At 35.5% G+C, this 23715-nt stretch overlaps 1 protein-coding gene across 1 annotated transcript in view; it reads left to right on the forward strand.

The window, feature by feature from the left end:
* PARP8 (poly(ADP-ribose) polymerase family member 8) overlaps positions 1–23715 on the forward strand; it is a 170213-nt gene that overhangs the window by 90948 nt on the left and 55550 nt on the right. Inside the window, exons 4-8 of the mRNA XM_039234169.1 lie at positions 2658–2695; positions 10601–10690; positions 11270–11340; positions 13316–13393; positions 15115–15209. Coding sequence (XP_039090100.1) covers positions 2658–2695; positions 10601–10690; positions 11270–11340; positions 13316–13393; positions 15115–15209 — 372 coding nt within the window. The remainder of the gene's footprint in view (positions 1–2657; positions 2696–10600; positions 10691–11269; positions 11341–13315; positions 13394–15114; positions 15210–23715) is intronic.

Raw genomic sequence — 23715 nt, forward strand, 5'->3', positions numbered from 1 at the left:
TTTGATTGGTGGAGTCCAGGAGACTTGGGGCTTGCCCGGAGGGATTGCATTGCCTCTGGCCACAGTCACATTGCCCAAAGTCCAGTCACAAATTCTAAAAGGCAGTGGCTCTTTGAGGACTTAAGATGTAGTGTCATAAGGGCTAGATGAGGCAGGAAATTCAAGACATGTGAACCACGACCATCCATTCATTCACATTTACTGAGACTAGTTTTATATTGCAGTATATGATCTTTCTTGGTGAATTTCCCATCCATGTGTACCTGAAAAGACAAGGATATTCTACAGTAATTGTTTTTTATGAAAATCTATTTCAAATCTTCTGTGTCTTCAGCAGTTTGGGTAGGGGGTGTCTAGTTTTATTAGTTACTCAAACTTTGATTGTGAAGTTGTGCTTTTCTCCTTTTAATTCTGTCAGATTTTGCCTCATGTATTTTGAAGCTCTCTTATTAGGTGCATACACATTTATGATTGCTGTGCCTTCATCCTGATGAATTGACCCTTTTATCATTATGATGATCTCTTTGTATCTTTGTCTTGAAGTCTTCGTTATTAATTTAAACATTTGACTCTTATGCTTACCATTTGCACTGGTATAACTTCCCTTCTTTGAATCTATGCCTTTATATTTAATGTGGAACTCTTAAAGACAGCATAGAATTGGATCTTGCTTTTTTAAATCCATTCTGGCTGGCTTTGCCTTTTAGTCCATTAACATTTAATGCAATCCTTGCTATGATTAGATTCAGGCACCATTTAAAGTTTGCTTTTTTATTTGTTCTTTCTGTGTTTTATTCTTCTTTTCTTACTTGTTTTTTTGGATTAAGTGATTTTAGAATTCCACTTCTATCATTTACTGTTTTTTGAGGCTTTGTAAAAAATGTTCGTGGTTGTTCTAAGGATTACAATGTATATCCTTAATGTTTCTTAGAAGTGATTGTTTAGGGTTAGTATTATCCCATTTTGTATAAGATATAAGAACCCTGAAACTATATATGAGCATTTAAACCCTCCCTGACATTATGTTATAGTTGTCAGGTGTGTTACATTTACATATGTCATAAATCCCCACAGTGAAGTGTTAGAATTTTTACTTTAAACAAGTCATGTATTTTTAAAACTGTAAGAGAAAATAGTCTTTTATATTTACAATTTCTGGTACTCTTCATTCTATCTGGATATTTGATTTTCTCATATCATTCACCTGGAGAACTTTGTTTAGGATTTCTTCTGCCTTAGGTTTGCTGGGACAGATGTCCACAATTTTCTTTCATATGTAAGTTTTTAAATTTATCTTCATTTTTAAAGATCTGTGGCCTGGATATAGAATTCTGGGTTCATAGTTCTCAGCCCCACCACCTTCCCTTGCCTCAACTCTTTATCATTCTTCTGTCTGTCCTCTGTCCTCTATAGTTTCTTATGAAAACATTGACTCTTAATATTTTCCTGTGTGTAATGTGTCAGTTTTTTCTCTTCTAAAACTGTTTCCTTATATTTGGTTTTCAGCAGTTTGTCTATGTGTACCTGGATGTAGCTTTCTTTGCGTTTAACTTGTTAGGAGTTTTCTGGGATTCTTCAGTCTGTACATCAGTCTTCCACTCAAAGTGGAAGATTGCCAGCTCTTTTTTTTCCTGCAGCATTTTCTCTCTACCTCCTGAAACTTTAATTATACAAAATGTTTACCCTTTTACTAGCATCCCACATGACCCTGATGATCTGTTTTTTCTTCTTTGGATTGGATTTTTCTTTTTATTTCCTCAAATATACTTATAATAACCGTTTTAACATCATTGTGGGCTGATTCCAGCACTTTGTTCAGACTTTCCATTGAATATAGGTTAGATTTTCCTGTTTGTTCATGTGTCAGGTAATTTGAGCTTTTTTGGGTTCACTTTGTGAATGATACTTTGCAGAGATTCTGTTCTCTTTGTTCCTTCAAAGAGAATTGAATGTCTTACAGGCAGTTAATTTGGCTGAACAAAAACTAAATTTTGACTTTTCTCTGGCAGGTGGCAGTTAGGCCAATCCATTCAGAAGGCTAATATTGGATATGTGCTGTGTGTCATATAGTAACAATTGTTTTTAATGCAACCCAATCCTTCTGAGAATAAGGGATAGTTTATTTAATCTGTATAGTGATGAAGAGAGATTGGCTGATGAACAATGAGTTACACTGTCATCCTTTGGTTAAATCTTTGAAGAAAAGGACATGTTTCAAAAGCACAGCAGATTGTGGAGACGCAGTATTAAAAATAAATGTTTAAATTCTGGACTACTGTACTAAATAGGAGGAATACTATATTTTTGGTTAAAAAAAGATGATTTGATAAAATCTGAGCAGATGACACAAACAATCATAGATTAGGGAATATTAGATATTGCTGAGATTAAGAAAACCTGTCTATACTAAAAGTACCAGTGTTGGGAGAAAGATATTTCAAAACTCATTTACAGTATCATGGAAAATATGTCTTCAAAATCTATAAGTTTCCGATGTCAAGAATCAAAAGATTTTTTTCTAATCCGTTTTGGATGTTAGTTGTTTATACTTATATCTATAAAAATGAATCAGTAATATGACATTGGTTTTTTATTTTGTAAAAACATATATTCCGTAGCAGTAACTTGAGCCTTTCTCTTTTTTCCTGTTTTAACAGTGTATCCTATTCAGTACATGTATCTGAAGATTACCCAGGTATGCTTTTTTCTTTCTGTTTTTTATTACAAATACTGTGTCATGGTTTCTTTGAATAATTTTTTTCTTTCGGGGGATGGAAAATATATACAAATATGCATGGGAGTGGAGCGTTGGCAGGGGTTGGTTACCTGTGAGATATATGTCTTACCCTGAGATGAGTCCAGAATCAAAGTAGTTTCCTGATGAAAAGTAGTTTACTTGAGGCCATGTGTGGCTTCAGCCTATATATATTTTTCTTACAAAAAAAAACAAACAAACAGATTCTCTGAACTAGTTCAGTTGGCTTTGGAACATCATTTGAATGTTCATAATGTAAAAATAGTAGGTAAGAATAGCAGCTAAAATAATAGGTAAAAATAATAGTAATAGCTAAAAATATTAGCTATTTCTCTGCTTCATTTCTCTAAGTTTATGTCTCATTAAACAGTTCTCATGATCCTATGAGATTGTTACCATAACATCACCATTTTCTTCACGGATGATGACACAGCTAGGAAGAGGAAGAGCTGGGGTTTGAACCCAGGAGTCCAGAGTCTGTGGACTGAACCACTGGACTAGACTAGGTATCTTGCTCATGCACAGCTAGTCTCTCTCAGTGTCTGTTACCTGCAATATATTACTAGGCCCACAGACACTTCTCCCTAGAAAACAGAATGCAGATCCATTTTTCTGTCAGTCAAACAAGGGTTTTTTCTTCTAGGCCATGGTCAGTCCTGTCTTCTAGACACATGTAGTCTCATCAGAGCCCAAGCTGCCTGTGCCAACATTTAGTCATGATAGTGTGAAGCTATATAAACAAGATGTCTCTATTTTATTTATTTTATTTTTTTAATGTTTTAATTATTTCTGAGAGAGAGAGAGAGGCAGTGTGAGAAGGGGAGGGCCAGAGAGAGAAGGAGACACAGAATCCGAAGCAGGCTCCAGGCTCTGAGCTAGCCATCAGCACAGAGCCCAACATGGGGCTCAAACCCACGAACCGTGAGATCATGACCTGAGCCGAAGTCGGACGCCTAACTGACTGAGCCACCCAGGTGCCCTGGATATCTCTCTTTAGTATTTTCCTCACAAGTGATACCTATTTTATCTTGAATAAAAGCATAAGTATTGTAGACTTAATGCAGAAAAAATAACTTGGTTTATCTCAGAGAAAAGAATATAATGCAAGCATCTATTGTTTATCATATTTTGTGGCAAAAAACAGCAAATTTTAACTGCCATATTTCATATGTATATATATGTATTTTACTCCAGCATTCTGACTTAATAAAATCTGGTGGTCACCAGACTAACTGTTGTGATCTGTCAGTGTCATCAATTAGACGCATAATTCCAGTTCTTATTCAAATCTAGCCATTTTATTCACATTATCTGCACAATTTGAATCATATTTTTCTATGTAAAATGACTAAATTGCTATAAGCAACTTTGATTATATATACTTTGAGTATTTTTATATATACTTTGAGTACTTTTAAAACTAATTAGTTCCTGGGGAGCCTGGGGAGCTCAGTCAGTTAAGCATCCGACTTCGGCTCAGGTCATGATCTCACGGTTCGTGGGTTTGAGCCCCGTGTCGGGCTCCGTGCTGACAGCTCAGAGCCTGGAGCCTGCTTCAGATTGTGTATCTTCCTCTCTGCTCCTCCCCCACTCATGCTCTGTCTGTCTCTCTCTTTCTCTCTCTCAAAAAATAAACAAAAAAATGTTTTAAATAAATAAAAATAATTAGTTCATAAAATAGTATGAAGATATAAAACTTATTTCTTTAGCATTCACGCTAGTATTTTTTTGTGGCAGTTTGCATCATGCATTTAATCTTTTAAAAAAATCAAATGTTACATTTAAAAATAATTTTGTAAGTCATAAACTTCCTTTCAGTTATTTTGCTATGATCTCCATATATGTTAAGCATAGTATTCTTTAAAACTTTTGTACAGGTTTACAATGGAAGTTTTTCATTATTAAAGAGATGCTTACTTTTTTAATAGCATAAAAAGTGTTCTAAGCAGATTTGATTGGAAGAAGTAAGACAAGAAGTATTTATAAAGAAAATTTTGTAGATGATTTTGCGATCAGCTGTCTCCTTTAGGATATAAGATGTTTTTGATGCTGAATGTTTGCTAATAAGTATGTTAGGAAAATAAAAGCCCCAGTGTTGTAAATATTATAATTATTGTGCTTCTCATCTGAGGCAGCTCCTAGAGATATCAACCATGAGAGGACTTGAAGTCAGAGTGATAGAAATAATGCCACAAATCAAAGCCCACCTTGAAGACAGTAAGTGAATTACTCTGTAGCACAGGAAATAGGGCAGAAGAGGCCATTAGTAAGCCTAGGGAGCCGAATGTTTAGCTCCCTCTTGTGGCCAAGAGGTATCACTGACTTTTTCTCACTCTGCAGGAGGGAGCCCCTCTTGGAAATGCAATATACAAAAATTGAAACTTAAACACTGGTTATCATTTATGCTTTTTAAAAATAAATTCCATTCTTGGAGAAAGTCTGTAGCGAATTTCCACTATAATTTCATTTCTAAAAATAAAAGGAGTGTAAATAAAACACAAGTTTTGGTGTAAGAGAGAGTAATGCATTTTGGGGTAGAACTTTGAATTGGCTGATATAACTAGTACACTGTATACCAAGTATTTTCATACACATAATAGAATAGATGGTAAATGCCAGTCTGTGTATAAGCAGAACAGAGGCTGTCATGACACTTTATAATTGAAGAAGTGTGCCAAGAGAGGTTAAATAGTATTTTCCAAGGACATGCAGTTTGATGGTAAAACCAAGTATGTAATTTAGTTCTGATTCCTGCCACTTCTATGAAAGAAGTAGTGGTAGTTGTTTTTATGGAGCTTTCATCAAAGTGAGTGTTACTACATTAAAGAAATTCAAAGTATTACTATGACAATATTTTCCCTGTTATTAAATTTTAATCTATATTTATTTCCATTAACAGTTCAGTTAATACACTTGATTTCTCAGGCAGATAATATTGTATACAAATTATGTTTGCTCTTCCTTTCCAATAATCTCCTTGTGTTTTTTTCTCCCATCACACTGCTAGAGGTTCCAGAATGATTTTTAATAATTAATGTGAAAGTTGGCAGCTTTGTCCTTTTTTTCCAAAATTAGCGAGCATGTTTCCATCCGCTTTCAGAGAACTATTTTTCTCATTTTACCAAGTTTTTTTTTTTTTTTTTTTTTTTTTTTTTCAGAATAAGTTTTGGGGCACTTGGGTGGCTCAGTTGGTTAAGTGTCTGACTTCGGCTCTGGTCATGATCTCATGGTTCGTGGATTCAAGCCCTGCGTTGGGCTCTGTGCTGAACTCTTGCTCAGAGCCTAGAGCCTACTTCAGATTCTGTGTCTCCTTCTCTCTCTGTCCCTTCCCAGCTCACATTCTGTCTCACTCTGTCTCTCAAAAATAAATAAATGTAAAAAAAAATTTTTTTAATAGAATGAGTTTTAAATTTTTATCAAATTCTTGTTTACTATCTATTGAAGTATCACAGATGCTTTCTCCTTTGAACAACAAGATCACAAGTTATATTATCAGCAGATATCTTAATGTTGATCTGTAGGAAGTATGTGCATTTGGTCATATATTTCATGGTTAAAGAGTTGGCATTACTGAAGGAATGCAGCTATTCTTTGGCATTTGATAGAACATGCTAGCAAATCTCTCAGAGCCTGGTATCTCTTTAAGAATGGTTCTGGGGCAGTTGTTATTTTTCTGCCATGATTATCATATGTTCTGTTTTTCTGTTTCTTAGTCATTTCTAAACATGAAAGCTCACTGTGTTGGTGAAATGTCCCAACTTTTATAGCAAAAAGTTTTTTATCGTTTTTAGCCTGTACATCTGACAGTTGGCATCTTTGTGATTATTTCTCCTTTCTCATATCTGTTGTTTTACATTTGTTCTTGTCTTTTTCTCCTTTTGATTTTTCTTCCCCAAAGTTTACTTACGTAAAAATCAACTCAGATAGCTTTTTATGTTGTTTTTGAAATTTTCTAAATCTTGATAGTAATTACTATGAGTCATCTTGATAGTACTTTCGTTAATTCCTTCTGCTAATGTTCCCCAGTCTATTTCCCCTCCTTTTTTTTCTGGATTATATGGTTGAATGATTAGCTCATCATCTAACTTTGAAAATTTGGAACTTACTTTGCCCTGTGGAAATATATGAGCATAATCCTCCAGATTCAGAATTCTGCCACTTTGTTTATTTCCTTAGGAACAAAATTATCATTTTATAATTTTAATCTATTAAGTAACCTGGCCCACCTATTGAAATTCATGTCATAGTTTTGTTTTCTGTGAACCAAGAAGGTCTTTATTGAGTATTAAGTATACCTTAAATAACATGTTCATAAATGCAATGCTAAATGATATGTGGGCTTTTTAAAATGAAGTGAAGAAATAGAGCAGCCTTCTGGTTTACTTGTACTTCCTTATGGAATTTATACTGTAGACAGATTTTTACTTTTTGAAGGCAAATATATTACAAGTCACAGATAATTGGCTCTGCTGTAACAGAACAGCAGAATTTTTCCTCATCAGTTCCCACCTTTAATTAGGAGGCTCAACTACTGGTAGGTGTGAATTTTCTCATCCCTTTTTTATGTTTTACAAGATATTGCAATTGCTGAGTGACACTTTTTTAATATTAAAAAAACATAGCAAAGAACTGATGTTTGAATTCAGACAGTTTTACCACTTACTAGCCATGTGTAAATTTTTTATTGTTATTTATTTTAGAGAGAGAGAGAGAGAGAGAGGGAGAATGAGCAAGCAGGGGAGGGACAGAGAGGGAGAGGGGGAGACAGAAGATATGAAGCAGGGTCTCTGCATGACAGCAGAGAGCCCGATGTGGAGCTCAAATTCACTAACCACAAGATCATGACCTGAGCCCAAGTTGGACACTTAACTGACTGAGCCACCCAGGTGCCCCTTCATTACTTAAATAATTTGTGCAAATTGTTTGATTTCTCTGAGCTTTGGCTTCCCTATCTTTAAAATAGGGATAATAGTCGATTGGCTTGATGGTCATATGAAGTACATAAATATTATGTAACATAACATTCAGGGGAGATAGCCAGCTTATATTACAAAACCAATATAATTATTATTATAATTGTATTATTTTTCTTAAGTTACATAGTAATGAATAATGGAATGACTTGGCTTAAATTATGTTGCATTTGAAATAGAATGGAAACGGCAGTTTAACAGATGCTTTCTCATAGCCCTCTACCCTTGTCTCCCCAGTTGTCCATGGAAATTGCGGTAATGCTTGCATAGTCTGGTACAGCAGGGAAGAGAAAGTGGCCACATTGTTAACAGCCCTTAATAATGATCTGTAGGCCCTCTGCAAAACTTACACGTTAAGGAACCTAGCTGTCCTCAGAAGTTTCAGGGGGGAAAAAAATTGGCACCTCTGGAGTCAAACAGGAGAATTCCAGAGAAGGAATTTGAGTTTGGAAACATTCTATTTAGTCACTGACTCATTCTCTTACCTTAAATGCATTCCTTGTCCTTTTTACATCCTACTTTCTCATGTCTAAACAAAGATGATTTTATTATTACAGATGTCAGAATACTTTGAGGAAGGTTTAGAGATGATTATTTAAAGAACAACAGAAAGCGAAAACACAGAATTCATTCATACAGCTGAGACTGTCCTCAAAGAGCATCAGGAAACCTTCACTTTGGAGCGAAGGCTTAATTAAAATGGATCTATAGCTAGTTGGTAGTTGGGTCTACATTTTATGTGCTTTGTCTACTTATCTCCATTTGTTTTTCACTTGGCTCTGCCTCTTTGATCAGGCCTATGATGTTGTACTGATGATTTAGTAGATACTGTCATGAAACCTGAAAATATTTTAGCTTGGATAAATTAAGCCAGAAACAGCAATTGAAAGTGTTCAAATGCCTAAACACTAATCAAGATGAACTGGTAAAACAGTCTCTTAGAAAATGATGTGTTTGACTGCATAATCGTGTCTTAAAGCATTATACAACGTGTGTTCACCAGATTATATTCTCTTGAATCAAAGCTGATTGCCTTCTAGTGCCAACACTGCCCAAGCCATTTGATCCATTAGATTGAGTTATCCACTTCCCTGTTTTCATAAACAGAAGGCCTTAACCTACTTGCCTCTTGAAGCTTTAGTAAAATGCTCCTGGTTCTATGACACTGAGATACTGTGTCCACTTTGTGGATTTTTCTGGATCTCCCCTTCTAGTTGGTGGTTAGCTATTACTTTTCTCCTTTAATGCTCATTTTTATTTTCTGTACTCTTTTTCTTCGTAAGTTTGCTTCAAGGAATCCATTATCTACAGGGAAAAACTAATTGAGTTGATTCAGTAGCAAATAACCTTGAATCAGGAAGACTCTGGATGAGGGTTTAAGAAATTGAAATACTGGCTTTAATAGAGGAGTTTTGCTCCTTACCTCAGAATTTGAGGTTTTTGACAGAAGAGACTATAAATAAAGGGTCAGAGTCTCAACCAATGTGATAAAACAGTAATTAAAACAAATTTCTATTAAATCTGCTTCATAATCTGTGGTCCCACTTGACAAACACAAAATCGCACACCCTCCTCAAATTACAAATTTGGAGTTTGTAATTAAAACAAAGGAATGAGACAAACCTGTTTTGTTTCAAATCCAATCCACACTTACCTCCTCTTACCTTCCAGAATAACTGGTAAAGCCTTAGGTCTGTTGAGAGTCTTTTGTGCCTGTGCTGTGAACACATCTCAAACTCATTGACTCACTGCACTCAAGGTCTAAAAACAGATGTTTCTTTAGAAATAAAGTAGTGACTCTGATATCTATCAATTAAAGATCAAGTTCTCACTGTACTGACACAATATTATGAAAACTTGGCTCAATATCTTTTATCGTGTGTTCAGTCAGTTGTCAGAATACTCATTTCCTTTTGCAGAAATTGATACAGGTTTCTATCATTTGTTGGGAATATTTTACACTTTTTATTTTTATAGTTTATACAAGTTTGGTAAACAACTGTCTCACAGATCCCCAGTAATTGTCAAAGTAGAATAAATGGCTGTGTGTTATATTGTCGTATACACAAAGATCTGTATTTTTAGGGAAAAATCCTAAACTTAAAAGAGTATTTTTTTCTGGAGAAAACAAATAACTTGGAATAATTTAATGTTTTCTATTCATTCAACTTGTACTATTTAGTGATATTAGTTTATGGAAGAAGAAGAATTGTGAGACTTCACATCAATTTAAAAATATATATTAGGGTAGGGGCGCCTGGGTGGCTCAGTCGATTAAGCGTCCAGCTTCAGCTCAGGTCATGATCTCACAGTTCGTGGGTTTGAGCCCCGTGTCAGGTTCTGTGCTGACAGCTCAGAGCCTAGAGCCTGTTTCGGATTCTGTGTCTCCCTCTCTCTCTCTGCCCCTCCCCCACTCATGCTCTGTCTCTCTCTGTCTCAAAATTCAATAAAAAACGAACAAAAAAATAAAATATATACATCTATATTAGAGTAATATATATAGAGAAAGTAAATGTATATTAGAGTATGATTTTCAACCAAAGCTTTAGTTCAGCTTTTCTCATGATTTAATATTGAATTTTTTTTTTGCACTGAATGTTGTTTTAGCTTTCTCCCAATATCTGCATCCTGTTTGGGTAATAGTCTCTAACCACAGCCTGTATTTTCTAGGAGATGCAAGTGTCTTTGAAGAGGCCACTGAAAATTAAATCACACATAAATCTGAAATATACTTAATTTTTTCTGAGATTAATCAGAGCAGTAGTATGTGCTTCATGGGTGATGAAAGTGATGTGGATATAACTTACCTTTTTTTAATAAAGGGTGTATTTTGTTTGTTACCATGCCTTTAATTGTCCATATTTCTTTGCAGATAATACGTATGTGTCAAGTTCAGAAAATGATGAAGATGTATTAGTTACTACAGAGCCAATTCCAATAATTTTCCATAGAATAGCAACAGGTAATGGAGTCTACTATTTTTTTTAAACTCTAGGTTAATATTTTCTCAGCAGTAGGTAGCTTTATTTTTTTTTATTTCTTTTAGCCCATGTAACACATATTTATCTTTAGCATCTATAAATCTGGTTTCCCATACAAATTTTCTATCTAACTTGCATTAGTTTTTCAACAGTTTTTTAAATGCATAAATTTACACTATAAAAAAGCCCTGTTTAAATGCATTATGTTGGTATTTGCTCTTGTGAAAATATTCCATACATAATGACACTGGTAGACAAACTGAATATTTAAAAAGCTTATGGCAATGTAGATCCCATGAAATACAGAAATGAGAGCTAAAGGAGTGTGTGTGGTGGCACTTTGGTTTGACTATATTTTTATGGGCAATTAAAAAATCAGAATTGCTTATATATCATGTAACTTCCCAGCATAATATAATTCTTAAATATTCCTTAAGCTTTTAGCAAAGAGAGAATCACCTGAGGTGTGTTTTCAGACTGAAACTTACAAATATTTGATAAATAACCTGCTGAAAACTAAAATGAGGTTTTATAAATGATGTTTTATAACTTCCTTTCAGAATTAAGGAAGACAAATGACATTAACTGTTGCTTATCCATAAAATCAAAATTACAGAAGGAAAATGGAGAGGTATGGAAATTACATTTCATATTTTATACTAAATTCAAAACAGAATACATACATTTTAAACTTACCTTGTATTTGTAGTTAACATCCTTGTTATTTAGGTTAAGACCGCGTATAGTGTATGAAGCCCATGCTTGTGGCAGAGAGACTTAAGTGTCAGGAAGGGTAGTGACCTAGAATTAACCCTGAGAAGGTAGCTTCCTTTAGAATAGCAGAAAGAATGTCTGGTTTAAATCTAAATGAAGTGCACACAAGGCTTAACTAATTCTCTGTCAAATAATGTAGTTGAATGAGGAGCGTGTTGTGTAACTTACAGTTCTGAAAGCTCTATGTCAGACCCTTACCATTTTGTTTGTAAAAGGTGATCTCTTTAGCTAAGATAGCAAAGAGTATGGGTATATAGTCTTATTATTAGTGGCCAATGTTAAAACAACATCAACAACAAACTCCTGCTACCCCTTCCTCTCCTTTAAAAAATTCGCTAGAATCAGTCAATAAACACCGGGGCATCAAACAAACAAAATGAGTGCAATGGGACTGACAATATTTTGCTTTTCAAACTATGTGCCCGGAACAAATCCTCCCCCTTCCTCCCCCACCAATATTGTATCATTCCCTCTATTCTTTCATCCACAGTGAGAACCACAGATTTAGCAATACTGGCCCTGAAACCAAAACCTGTTAGCATTTAATAAAACCCAAGTTCCTATTTGTAGGTTTTTCATTTTCCTTAAGAATCTGAAACTTGGTCTAGAAATTTAGGGATGATTTCAAAGCATTGGGTTGATAGATTACTGTGTCTAATGGAATTTGCCTTTCTCCTAATTATTTTAACAGAGCCAGGTATAGGAATATCATCATTAGTTACTTTAGATAAATTTTATCATTTGGACTTCAGACACAAGGCAGATGTGGTTCAGTTAATTAGAAACTCAGACTTCAAGGGGTGCCTAGGTGGCTCAGTCGGTTAAGCGTCCAACTTCAGCTCAGGTCATGATCTCACAGTTTGTGAGTTCGAGCCCCACATCGGGCTCTGGGCTGACAGCTCAGAGCCTGGAGCCTGCTTCAGATTCTGTGTCTCCCTCTCCCTGCCTCTCCCCTGCTTGTGCTCTGTCTCTCACTGTCAATAATAAATGTTAAAAAAAATTTTTTTAATTAAAAAAAAAGAAAAAGATACTCAGATTTCAAGTTCAAGCATATATAAACATCCTTTTGAAATCTAAAATCTAAAGTAAATAATTTCTGTATTTAGCAAGCTCTCTTCATAATGTAATTCATATTTATTTTCATAATTTGATTTTTACATTATTGGAGTTAGAGTGTCTTTCATTTCATACCATTGTGTAGTGTTGGCAGTAGAAGTGAGAACAGTCAGGGATAAATAATGCGGAGGAACTTTTGTTGTTGTTGTTTATTTATTTTTGAGGAGAGAGAAAGAGAGAGAGAGACAGACCATGAGCAAGGGAGGGGCAGAGAGAGAGGGAGACAGAATCTGAAGCAGGCTCCAGGCTCTGAGCTGTCAGCGCAGAGCTCGATATGGGGCTCAAACTCAGAAACTGCGAGATCATGACTTGAGCCAAACTCTGAGTCTTAACTGACCAAGCCACCCAGACGCCCCAGTGCTAAGGAGCTTTTTAATAAAGAATTGAATCAGTATGAACTTGTCAGATGTTTTATCAGAACAAAACCAAAGTTGTACTTGATGATACATAGTTTTATGTTAACATCAAATAATAAATTGTACTACTCAAAATCAATGAAATAGAACTTTTATAAAAGAGGTACAATAGTGCTTAAGACACTGACAAACTGTCTCTTACTGCCTTTGTTTTGGGCTTGTACTGCGCCACACACTTTTTTTAATATAAAATCCATGTGATAAGCACAAGATCTATCTATAATGGCCATTTGCTACTTTCTTTTCAAAAGGTAAGCTAATTTGACCATTAAAATTCTTTTCTTATTCTGTTATTTTAAGGAGTCAAGACAAAATAGTACGGTGGAAGAAGATTCCGAAGGTGATAATGACTCTGAAGAATTTTATTATGGAGGGCAGGTAAGCCCATCAGGCCCGTCAAATATCCACTCTCAGAGTTCCTAAAAGCCTTACGTCCTAGCAGAAATCTATGTTTGTGACCTGAGAGACCTGCGTGTTCGTTCTATAGCTAACTCGGAAATCTGTATAATTTCTTATATCTACATATTTTCAGAAATCAAGGTTGCTTTTGCAACTCTTTGACTGTAATCATTCACATTGAAGTTGTCTTGCTTCATCACAGCGAGTTTACAGGCAGCATTTCATTATAGAATAAGTCTTTTGACTTTTCTGTATTTCTTAAGCATATTGGGCTCAGTCATTGTTTTGAAATGATGCCACTTCTAACAAAAGCATGGATTGTTAGTTTTAAATAGAAGATTAACCTTTATACATGTTGATGGTCCCTCATTACTGAATATCCACAATCTTTGTATTCATTGTCTTTTCCTCTTACACTGTTATAAAGTGTGTGTTGAAAAATTTTGATGAAGAAACATCATAATTTATATAGATGAAAATGGCATAGCCACATGTATAAAAGAATTCACTGTTTTTCCAGGATCATGTTAAAACTTTAAACCATGCAGTTGATTTTAGGATATGACTGTGTAGGCATCTTGTTCTGTTTCTCTAAACTTAAAAAAAATTTTTTTTTTTTAAGTTTATTCATTTATTTCAAGAGAGAGAGAATCTGTGAGTGACTGGGGGAGGGGCAGAAAGAGAATCCCAAGCAGGGCTCCATCTCACAAACCATGAGGTAATGAGCTGAGCCAGAACCAGGAGTCAGATGCTTAACTGACTGAGCCACCCAAGTGCCCCATGTTTCTGTAATTTCCTTGATCAAATAGCTTGGTTTTGTTTGTTTGTTTCTTAATTTAAAACAATTTTTAATGTTTATTCATTTTTTGAGAGAGTGTGCGTGTGAGCCGGGATGGGCTAGAGAGAAAGGAGGCAGACACAGAATTTGAATCAGGCTCCAGGCTTTAAGCTATCAGCACAGAGCCTGATGTGGGGCTTGAACCCACGAACCGTGAGATCATGACCTGAGCTGAAATTGGACACTTAATGGACTGAGCCATCTAGGCACCCCATGATCAAATAGCTTTGTAACTTGGATAGTATAATGCAAAGGTAGTATGTTAAAGTGGTGCTTTAAAGCCAAAATTTGTTATTATGTAAAAGAATGCAAGTCAGTTTACTTTTCTGGAATCAAATATCGGCAATTTATCAATCGAGCATAAACAAGGCCGTAGAGGTGTGGACATATATACATACAACTGGGCTCCTTCCCTCCAAGAAGGCCCTTCCAGCAATGCGATACTTTTCCTAATGATTCTCTAACTAGTGTTGCACTTTAACATTATGCAAAATAATCCTTCCAGTTTTGATTTTTGTTTACACAGCTAATATTTGCAGAGAGGAAGTAAATGCTTTTCCTCAGTCTAGATATTCAGTCTAGAAGTTTTCAGATCATCCGCCAGCCACTACTTTAGTCTCTTAAACATTGGTCTTTTCCATATCAAAGTAATCTAATTTTGCTTTCAAACATAGTAAGTTACACTAGACATATGTGAACCTATGAACTTTAGTGAATATCTTACTATATTCTCTGTATATTTCAGTGAGAAATGCCTGTGGCACAAACAACAGGGTGTCCTGTCCAAGAGATGGTTTGTATTTGATTCTTTTGAGTCTCTTCACCACCCCTAAGTCATTTCTCAACCGCCCCTTTCCATCAGGTGAACTACGACGGGGAACTGCACAAGCACCCACAGCTCGAAGCTGACTTGTCGGCGGTGAGAGAGATCTATGGGCCACATGCAGTTTCTCTCAGGTAAGTAAATACCTCTCGTGCATACAAATCGAAATGATTTGGTAAGTCAGTCACTGGGATTTTTTTTTTCTTGAGTAATTTAAGGGGAAGTATTCTTGGGCTCAATTACATTTGAACGTTTTGAGTTCAAAATGCTGTGTTTTTACTGATACAAAATGGTGTGTCTATGGCTGTATGGATTTTTGTTTTGTTTTTGGTACATGTGGTTTAAGAGAACATTGATGAATTAAAGAAATTAGTTAATTTGGAGAGTTAGTCTTAAGTAGCGTCGTAATCAATTCCTGTAATAGATTTGGCCAGCTGGGTCCATGCTTATAATCATAAATCAAGGACACATCCATGCAAACAATAAAAGTAAATAATGCATTAAACCATGGAGGTCCAGATCACACTGTGATGTGATCTGACCCCCAAAAAAAGAAGGGGGAAAAAAAGGGACATAAATTTGAGGAGTGTTTGAATGATAATGTAGTTTATCTTTCAGTTCCTTAATATATAATTTGGTGATAAATTTTTGGACCGTTATTTATTACTTTTGATTATTCAGAAGACCCCACTATCTTTACTTACTTAACTGTTTTTCTCCTTCATTTAAAAGAGATGCTTTCTTGCCACTATCTTAGTTTCCCTCCACGAGTCAGATCTGATTATTTCAGATTCTTTCTCTTTGCCTAAAGAGCAGCCTCCAACTCGCAGTGGAGTACCAGACCCCTGTCCCAGCCTGACTGGCCTTCCCGCCTTACCCACCCAGACCACAGCTGGCCCTGTCCTCCTGTCGCCCTGTGATCCCTCTCGACTCTAGGCATTTATTATGTGAACTTGTTTCTTACCAAGAGGTGCTTCACTCTAACCCCACTGCTGTGTTTATTCAAGCCCCAGTCCAGAGGCCAGCTACTCCTGGAGCCTTCTTTGAGTCTCCACCGCAGATCAGTTGTTCTGTCCTTCAGACTTCTGCCGCATTTAGCTCTATCCTCATTTCTTATACTTCTCATATCTTGTCATTATTGCTTTACTTCTCCCCGTCTTCACCCTAAATTATGTGACTGCTGGGACAGTGCATTTGGTTTTTAAAGTTTATTTTGAGAGAGAGTGTGTGTGCACATGTGTATGGGAAGTGGGGGGAGAGAAAGGAATTGAGAGAAAGAGAGAGACAGAGAGAGACAGAGAATCCCAAGCAGGCCCCCTGCTGTCCGCTCCAAGTTCCACAAAGGGCTCAATCCCACAAATCATGAAATCATGACATGAGCCAAAAACCAAGAGTCGGACATTCAGCCGACTAAGCCACCCAGGTACCCGGGGGACAGTGCGCTTTTTTGTTGTTTGCTTTACTTTGTTTTGTTTTGGTTTTTAATTATGTTTATTTTTTGGTACTTACTATAGCACAAGGAATATACAAAATATGGGCTGTTGGATCCTTGATCGTTTCCAAGGGACATCTATGAAAGATGTTCACATTATCTGGTTACATTCTCTTCCAAGGACAGACCCAGAGTTTGAGAGAGCAAACAAATAGTTTAAGTTGGAAAGTACCGCACAGCTATAATATATATTTGTCAAGTGTTTCATTTTAACTTCAGAAACAAACTCACCACCACCTGCAGCCTAAAATAGCTGGGGTTGTATGTGCTTATCTTCCCTTTCCCACTCACAGAGCTCTGGTAGACTGCAGTTGAGTGAGAGTGATTGGGATTATGCTTGGAAAAGCAAATATTTGCAATTTTCAAGGTTTTAACAAATGAGCTGCAGCTATATCTCAGTTGATCTCTGCTATAGCTTCAGGGTAGGGAATGTGGATATTGAGTAAGTATGTTAGAACAAATAAAGGAAGAAGCCTTTAGGGACTTAATAAATAGTCCAAAACAATGACTAATTTTTTAACTTGAGTCAGAATTTGCTTAACAGCTTAAAACTTTGATCACAGTAATTTAATCCCCTCCCACACTAAAAAAATAAGTCTGGAATACAATTAATCATGCAATACAACATGCAATTCGACTTCTTTTCATTTGAAATACATGTTTTTGGAGAAGATTACCTTAGCATGTGTTGATTGCTTTTATAGTTAAGGATTTTTTTAAAACACCTATTTCCATGCTGTCTAAGCTCTAGTTATACTGTTATGTATTTATATATACATGAATTTGTTTTGTTTCTTCAGCAAGAATTTATTAACTACCAATGATCATCTCTATTAGTATTTTCCATTATTAATAAATACTTATAATTTATCAGCTCTTGAAGCTAGGTAAGTATTTGGAATTTCATTCAAATGAAATATCTAAAATCACTGAGAGTTTGATTTTTCCCCCTTTCCGTGTTGCACTTACAAGTTTCGATTCAATTTGAATCCTCAGGAATATGAGCCATGCTCCTGCCTACTGTAGACTTACTCTAGCTACAGAGGATGTTTCCAGAATAAATAACCTCCCAGAGGCTTCTTGGTATAAAGTGTGAATCACAGAAGAACTAGTCTGATTTACTTGAAATAAGTACAAATGAGTTTACTGTGTAGTATCAAATACTGAGGCCTGGGCACATGGCAAAGGCAGTAGTTAGGGATAAGGTCTTGGAATCTTCTTCCTTGCAAAGTTCTTAGTCTGTTGAAAACAGACTGTTCTAATTAGCTGTTCTCTTAATTAATTGAGGCTTATAAGAACTTAATGGAGTTTGAAGAACAAAAGTACCTCTATATACGTAATAGGCTATTTGGTGTCATTTTTTTTTAATGTGACATCTAATGAGAAAGGCAGCTAACCACATCTAAGTTCTCTACAAGAGATGGAAATAACTGTGATTGCCTCACTTGAGACAAAGCCTTTTAAAGTAGGTTGAAGGAGGAGATAGAAACAGAAACTAATGACCAGCTTATTACTTAAGTAATTTCTGCTGTACATGGCATATCATTCAAAAGCAGAATCCTGGCTTTATTGAACCATATTTATAAACATTGATGATAATTCCCATCCAGAGGCTCTTGTACTGGAAGTGAGTTAGGTCTCTGGGAAAGCATGAAAAATGAATAGTTTATCAGTCTGAATGAACATGTCTCATCTTGAATCATGCATCAAAATGAGGATATATTTATGTTTTTCATTATAAATTGCCTCCTTCGGTCCCATATTTACAAAAAAAATAAATAAAAGGATTTGATCAGTGCCATCTGAAAACATTTTGAGGTTAGTATTTTTAGAAAGGCGTAGGGAATTACAAGTCTCACAATTCTCATGGAGTCAGGAATGAAATGGTTCTGACAGTTTGCTTAGAGTGCTTCAGACTTCCAGCCCATGTCAAATAACCTTTGCTTTATAATTATACCATCTTTTGCTTTAAAAGGGGAAGCCACAGGAGTAATAGAAAACCTTTTAAAAATAAAACCTTTTTATTGTGACTGAGGCTTAATGAAGGTTGGAAGATTGCAAGACTGTGACTCTTCTGTGTTTTGATCATTTCTGTGAATGGACAGTTGTAACAGGGCCTTTGGGAGTTGAGCGTCTGGGGACAGGGCATACTGAGGAGTTTTTGAGGTTTGAGGAGATGACGCTACTGTGTTCAGACCCACATACCTCCTTAAGAGAAAGAGAAGGAGACAGAGAAAGGAGAGGAGAGAGGAAGGGAAGGGGGAAAAAGCCACATAAATTGGCATAGACCACTTTCTCTGGGTTTATGCATTCCCATTTGTAGTGATCAGCAAGACTACTTACCGAACTTCTGGTTACTGCCCTCTGGCATATGGCAGAATTTTATTTCCCTGCCCCTTTTAATATTAGGCAAGGACACGGCTAGTTTTGGCCAGTGAAGTGTGAGCAGAGGTACCAGAACAGGGTTTCCTGTTTCCCCTTGACTCCATCACTCAGGGCTCCTTGGTGACCACAGTGAATAGTGTCTCCTCCTCCGCCATTCGATTCCATAGGAACTGTATAGAGTGAGTGAGATATAAATCCTTTTTGTGTGTTAAACCAGTGCCATTTGAAGAAGTTTCCTACTACAACATACTTAACCTACGTTGAAGTACGTCATTCATCAAAAGGTCTGGCGTGGATGTTTGCAGTGTCCTTTTCAGAATGTTAATTCCCCCACCCCTGCCTCTAGAGCCTACAGAAAAATAGTCTGACTGAAAACCAGGGAAAGTGATGACAGGAGGCACATAGAAGAAACAAAGAGGAGAGTATTTTCTAAAAACGCTAGCCCATAATCTAGATGAAGGCTTCAGAATGGCACATCCCAGGCAGTCACTTGTACTTTTCTTCAAGTGAAACTAAGGATTTTTTAAGCTGAGGGGGAGTTGTGGCAACTGCAACCTCTTACACACTATCCATTTATATGGGCTTCCTTTTTTTTTTTAATCTGGAGCTAGTTTTTAAATTCTCTCAGTCCTGTTGCCTTTTAGAGAAGCTTCAGAACACTCTGGATACAGTCTTGCAAATGCTTTCACCTGCCAAGATTTCTTTCTGACTACTGAGTTTGCATATTTCTTGGCCCATTCACAAACATCTCTCCCACACTGAGCAAAAAACACACATTGAGTAGGCACGCAGAGACAGACATGCAAGCTGGTGAGCTTCAGATGTCACAAGGTGTATGTTTCTTCACAAAATGTGTTTCTTCTCAAAATGTAACTGACCAGTCATTGAATACAAGAATTAACTAAATAGCAATAGAGTTATATTTGCCAAGGACATGTGGTAAAGTTTCATGAATGCATGTACACATACAATTCCCTTGACAGCCAATAAGGGAAGGCTAACATATCTAGAATATATTTTTGTAACCTAGACAATCCCTGCTAATTTTGATCAGATAGTATTATAAAACATCATGACAGTATAATACATAAGCTATAGTTTTATAGAGAATGAAGGAGCAGCATAGACGGTCTGACATTTAATATATTGAGTATGTATTTTGTATCTCATTTGAGAGGATGTTTTCTTGGCTAGTTCCATTAAAAAGTAAGAGAACGAATTGCCAAGGTTTTACATAGTGCCCTCAAAAATACACATTCATTGAAAAATATATTTTATACGTATGTTCTGTCGAACGGTCATGTGGAAGTATCTAAAATCAAATGACCAAATTCCAAGATCTGCCCATTCAAAGAGTAGCTCAGAGGTCTGGGAAAAAATCTGTGGAACTGCCCTTTCTCAGTTCCAGGGTGTTAACAACTACATCAGATCATGTCTGTGTTGTTTCCCTTATCTTGAAAAAGTATTCAGGTTCAATTTGATGTGATCTTTTCACAGTGAATAAATATAGGCAGTGCATGAAATTATTTTGAGTTATTATAAACCCAATACAGCACTCAGGACACAATCAGATATCTGGCTTCACAATTCAAGTTGCATTCATATTTCAGGCTTTTGACTTGATTCTGCATTTGCTATTCATGAGATCCGGGGCAACTGAAAGTTATTCAGATATAGAAGCAATCCTGATGACGGGGTCGCTGCATCTGGACAAACTGTAATCACGCTTTGTAATCTCACAGCGGGAAATGTGAAATTACTGGCATTATATAAAGAGGGCATCACAACGGAAATTGGTTTGCATATATGCAAAGCTGTTGTGAATTCTCTGAAGTGTGGCATAAAAACAAAAAGTGTAACTATTTGCAGATCTACACCTGCAGAATTTAGTTAATTGCAAACCTTTAATGCCTCTGCCTCCTTAAAAGTCTGTTAGATGTGCTCTGTATTTGTGCTCTGTGGTGGTGAGGAAGAGCACTTGAAAACCTTTATTTCCTTCTTTTTGTTGTTGTTGAAATAAATCGATAGTATTAGAAATCAGGAGGAAACTAAGCACGAAAGTATGGAAGGAATCATATAAAGAATACTTTAAAACTCACGTATTAAAGGTTTTAAAAGAATACATGTCACTGTCTCATCGTGACTGTATGATAAATTCTGCTGAAGTCTGGAAAACTATGATGAAAGCAGCTGTGGGCAAGGTTCTTACTGGTTGTTGATGTCTCTGATCCCCTTCTCCCTGCCTCTGAGTGCACCAAAGTCTTGCCATTGTAACTAAATCCAAACAAAAGTTATTCTCCCTTGTGAAAATGGCAGTGATGAGAGGAAACAAATGCCTGGTGATGATGAGGATATGGGAAATGGTCACTGTGATAACCTGGGGGTGTGAATGGAAATGATCATAACCTTTTAAAAAAGTAATTAAATTAAATAAATATGTGTGTGTGTGTATAGTTCTATGCAATTGTATTCCATTTTCTATTCTATATAGTTATTATATATAGTTCTATATGTAGCTCCAGTAATATATATAGTTATTATATATAGGTCTATTCAAATATAGTTGTATTATTTATTTCACTCAGTAATTCTAGAAATTATTCTATGAGAAGACAGATGCATGTAGATTTTTATCTGGAGACTTTTTTATCCATATTTATAGTCTAAAAAATATCAACAGTAACCTAATAATTGTATAATTGTTTTATGATACAATTGTATTTATACAGCTACAACCATTTCTTTTTATGATTTTGAAGAGTATTTTATAATATAGAAAAACCCTCATTTTAGAAGAAGTCATAGAAAGAGCAGGTCAAAAATTTTTGTATGCCACATTATCCTTGTACATATATTTCTACATATATATTTACGGAATGAGATGTAACAATAACCATCTCTGAGTGGTAGTATGACACAGTGCTTTTTGTCTGTTTGTCTGTTTCTGACATTTTATAAAATGAGCCTATACTACCTTTGCAATCAGAAAAAAGTAGATATGTTTTTAGAAAACATAACATTTTTGGTAAAATAAGTTTTACCCACAATCTATAGTTAATATGTAAGTATGTTTTTTTATTTCTTTTTTGATTTCTATTTTATTTATAAACATTCTTTCATTTTCACATATTTTTACTGATCTGCTTGCTCCAAATAGTGTACTTTGGAGCATTTCCCTCAGGATAGTAAATATTTTTATATCAACTTCTTGAGTAATAGATAAAAAAATTTTTTTCGTCATACCAGTGTGCTATAGTTTAGTTAAGTGTTTCCTTTTTATTCAATATTCATTTCTTTCCCCAATTTATGCACTTAACAAATATCCTCTTGGGCAAAGTTTCCTGCATATTTGTTACAATTGTCACCCCACTTAAACATCAACTGAATGTCGTTAATAATCAATCCTCATCATTACATTTAGTGATTCTTTCTTTTAACTTGACCAGCAAAAGATATTGGACTTATATGTTTATGAATAATTTGCTGATGCTTATGGGTCAAGGGTCCTGTTTTTGAACAGCCTGCGAGCCTTAGACAGTGTTTGCTTTTTAAAAGGTTTAAAGAAGAACAGAAACAGAGAGGAATATGTGACAGAGACCAGCAGAGGCCTGAAAACTAAAATACTGTTAGGACCTTTACACGAAAATTTCACTGACCCCTGAACCAGAGGCATTAAATTAAAGAGATGGTTTATTTCCTTAGTCCTTGTTCTTGCCATAGTGTCTGTGTAATTTCATCAATAAATTGGTAGATCTTTGTATCTAAATTTGCATGTCAAATCATGTCTAAATTTGCATAAGGTTATATTCTTATCCTTTATGAATAACACAGATGTTTTGATCCACACAATGTTTTTAAAAAATTAATTACCATGTGAATCGTTTTTATTCCTTTTGTTCCTAATGTGATCTAAAAATATTATATCAAAGAATAAAAAGTACAATTTCATAAATAATGAAAACGTGGTCAGTGTTTTGATATATTTTTAAGGGGGCAATGGAGAAAGTACATAGGCTAAGTTCTTATATTCTAATATGCTTGCATTTTGTATGTCACAGACATCAAACATCACAAACCCCTTTGATTGCTTTATCCATCAAATTACAAAAAAAACACCTAATCATTAAAGATGTCTTCTCTGAACCCCATACAGGTGCCACAGTTTTGTATTATATCAGCATTACTTGAATATATAATACACAGAAATTGTCATTGAGGACTTACTATGTGCCAGATACTATTGTGTCCAACTTTGAAGTTGGACATGAATTCAATGCCTGACTTCCCCACTGACTTATCTACTCTGGTATCTCATCTCAATTCTCTAAACCTCAATTTCTTCATTTGCAAATGAGGATAATAATAGTGTCCTTGTCATAAGGCTTTGAGGACCTAATGAGTACATCCGTTTATAATTGACCTGGTTTCCAACAAAGTGATAGTTTATTGAATATTAAACTGATTAATCACCTGCATAAATAAATAGAATATATGTGTTCAAATCTTGGCTGTGTACAGAGTCATGATGGGTAAGTTACTTTATTACTCTGGGTCTCAGTTAATGCATATATGAGTTAGAGGTGGTAGTAGGATCTATAGTGCACTATGATCACGTGTAGTAAAATCCTTTGAATAATTTCTGGCACATAAGTGCTTAAAAATATTGGCAATTAACTTCTGCCATTTCGGTTATCTGTAGAATTCTATCCCACATTGTGTATAACCTTTGTAACTTTGTAATTTTATAAAAATAACAAAATACA

This window comes from Hyaena hyaena, unplaced genomic scaffold (assembly GCF_003009895.1).
Source record: "Hyaena hyaena isolate Hyena2069 unplaced genomic scaffold, ASM300989v1 scaffold_83, whole genome shotgun sequence".
In the NCBI taxonomy this organism is placed as follows: Eukaryota; Metazoa; Chordata; class Mammalia; order Carnivora; family Hyaenidae; genus Hyaena; species Hyaena hyaena.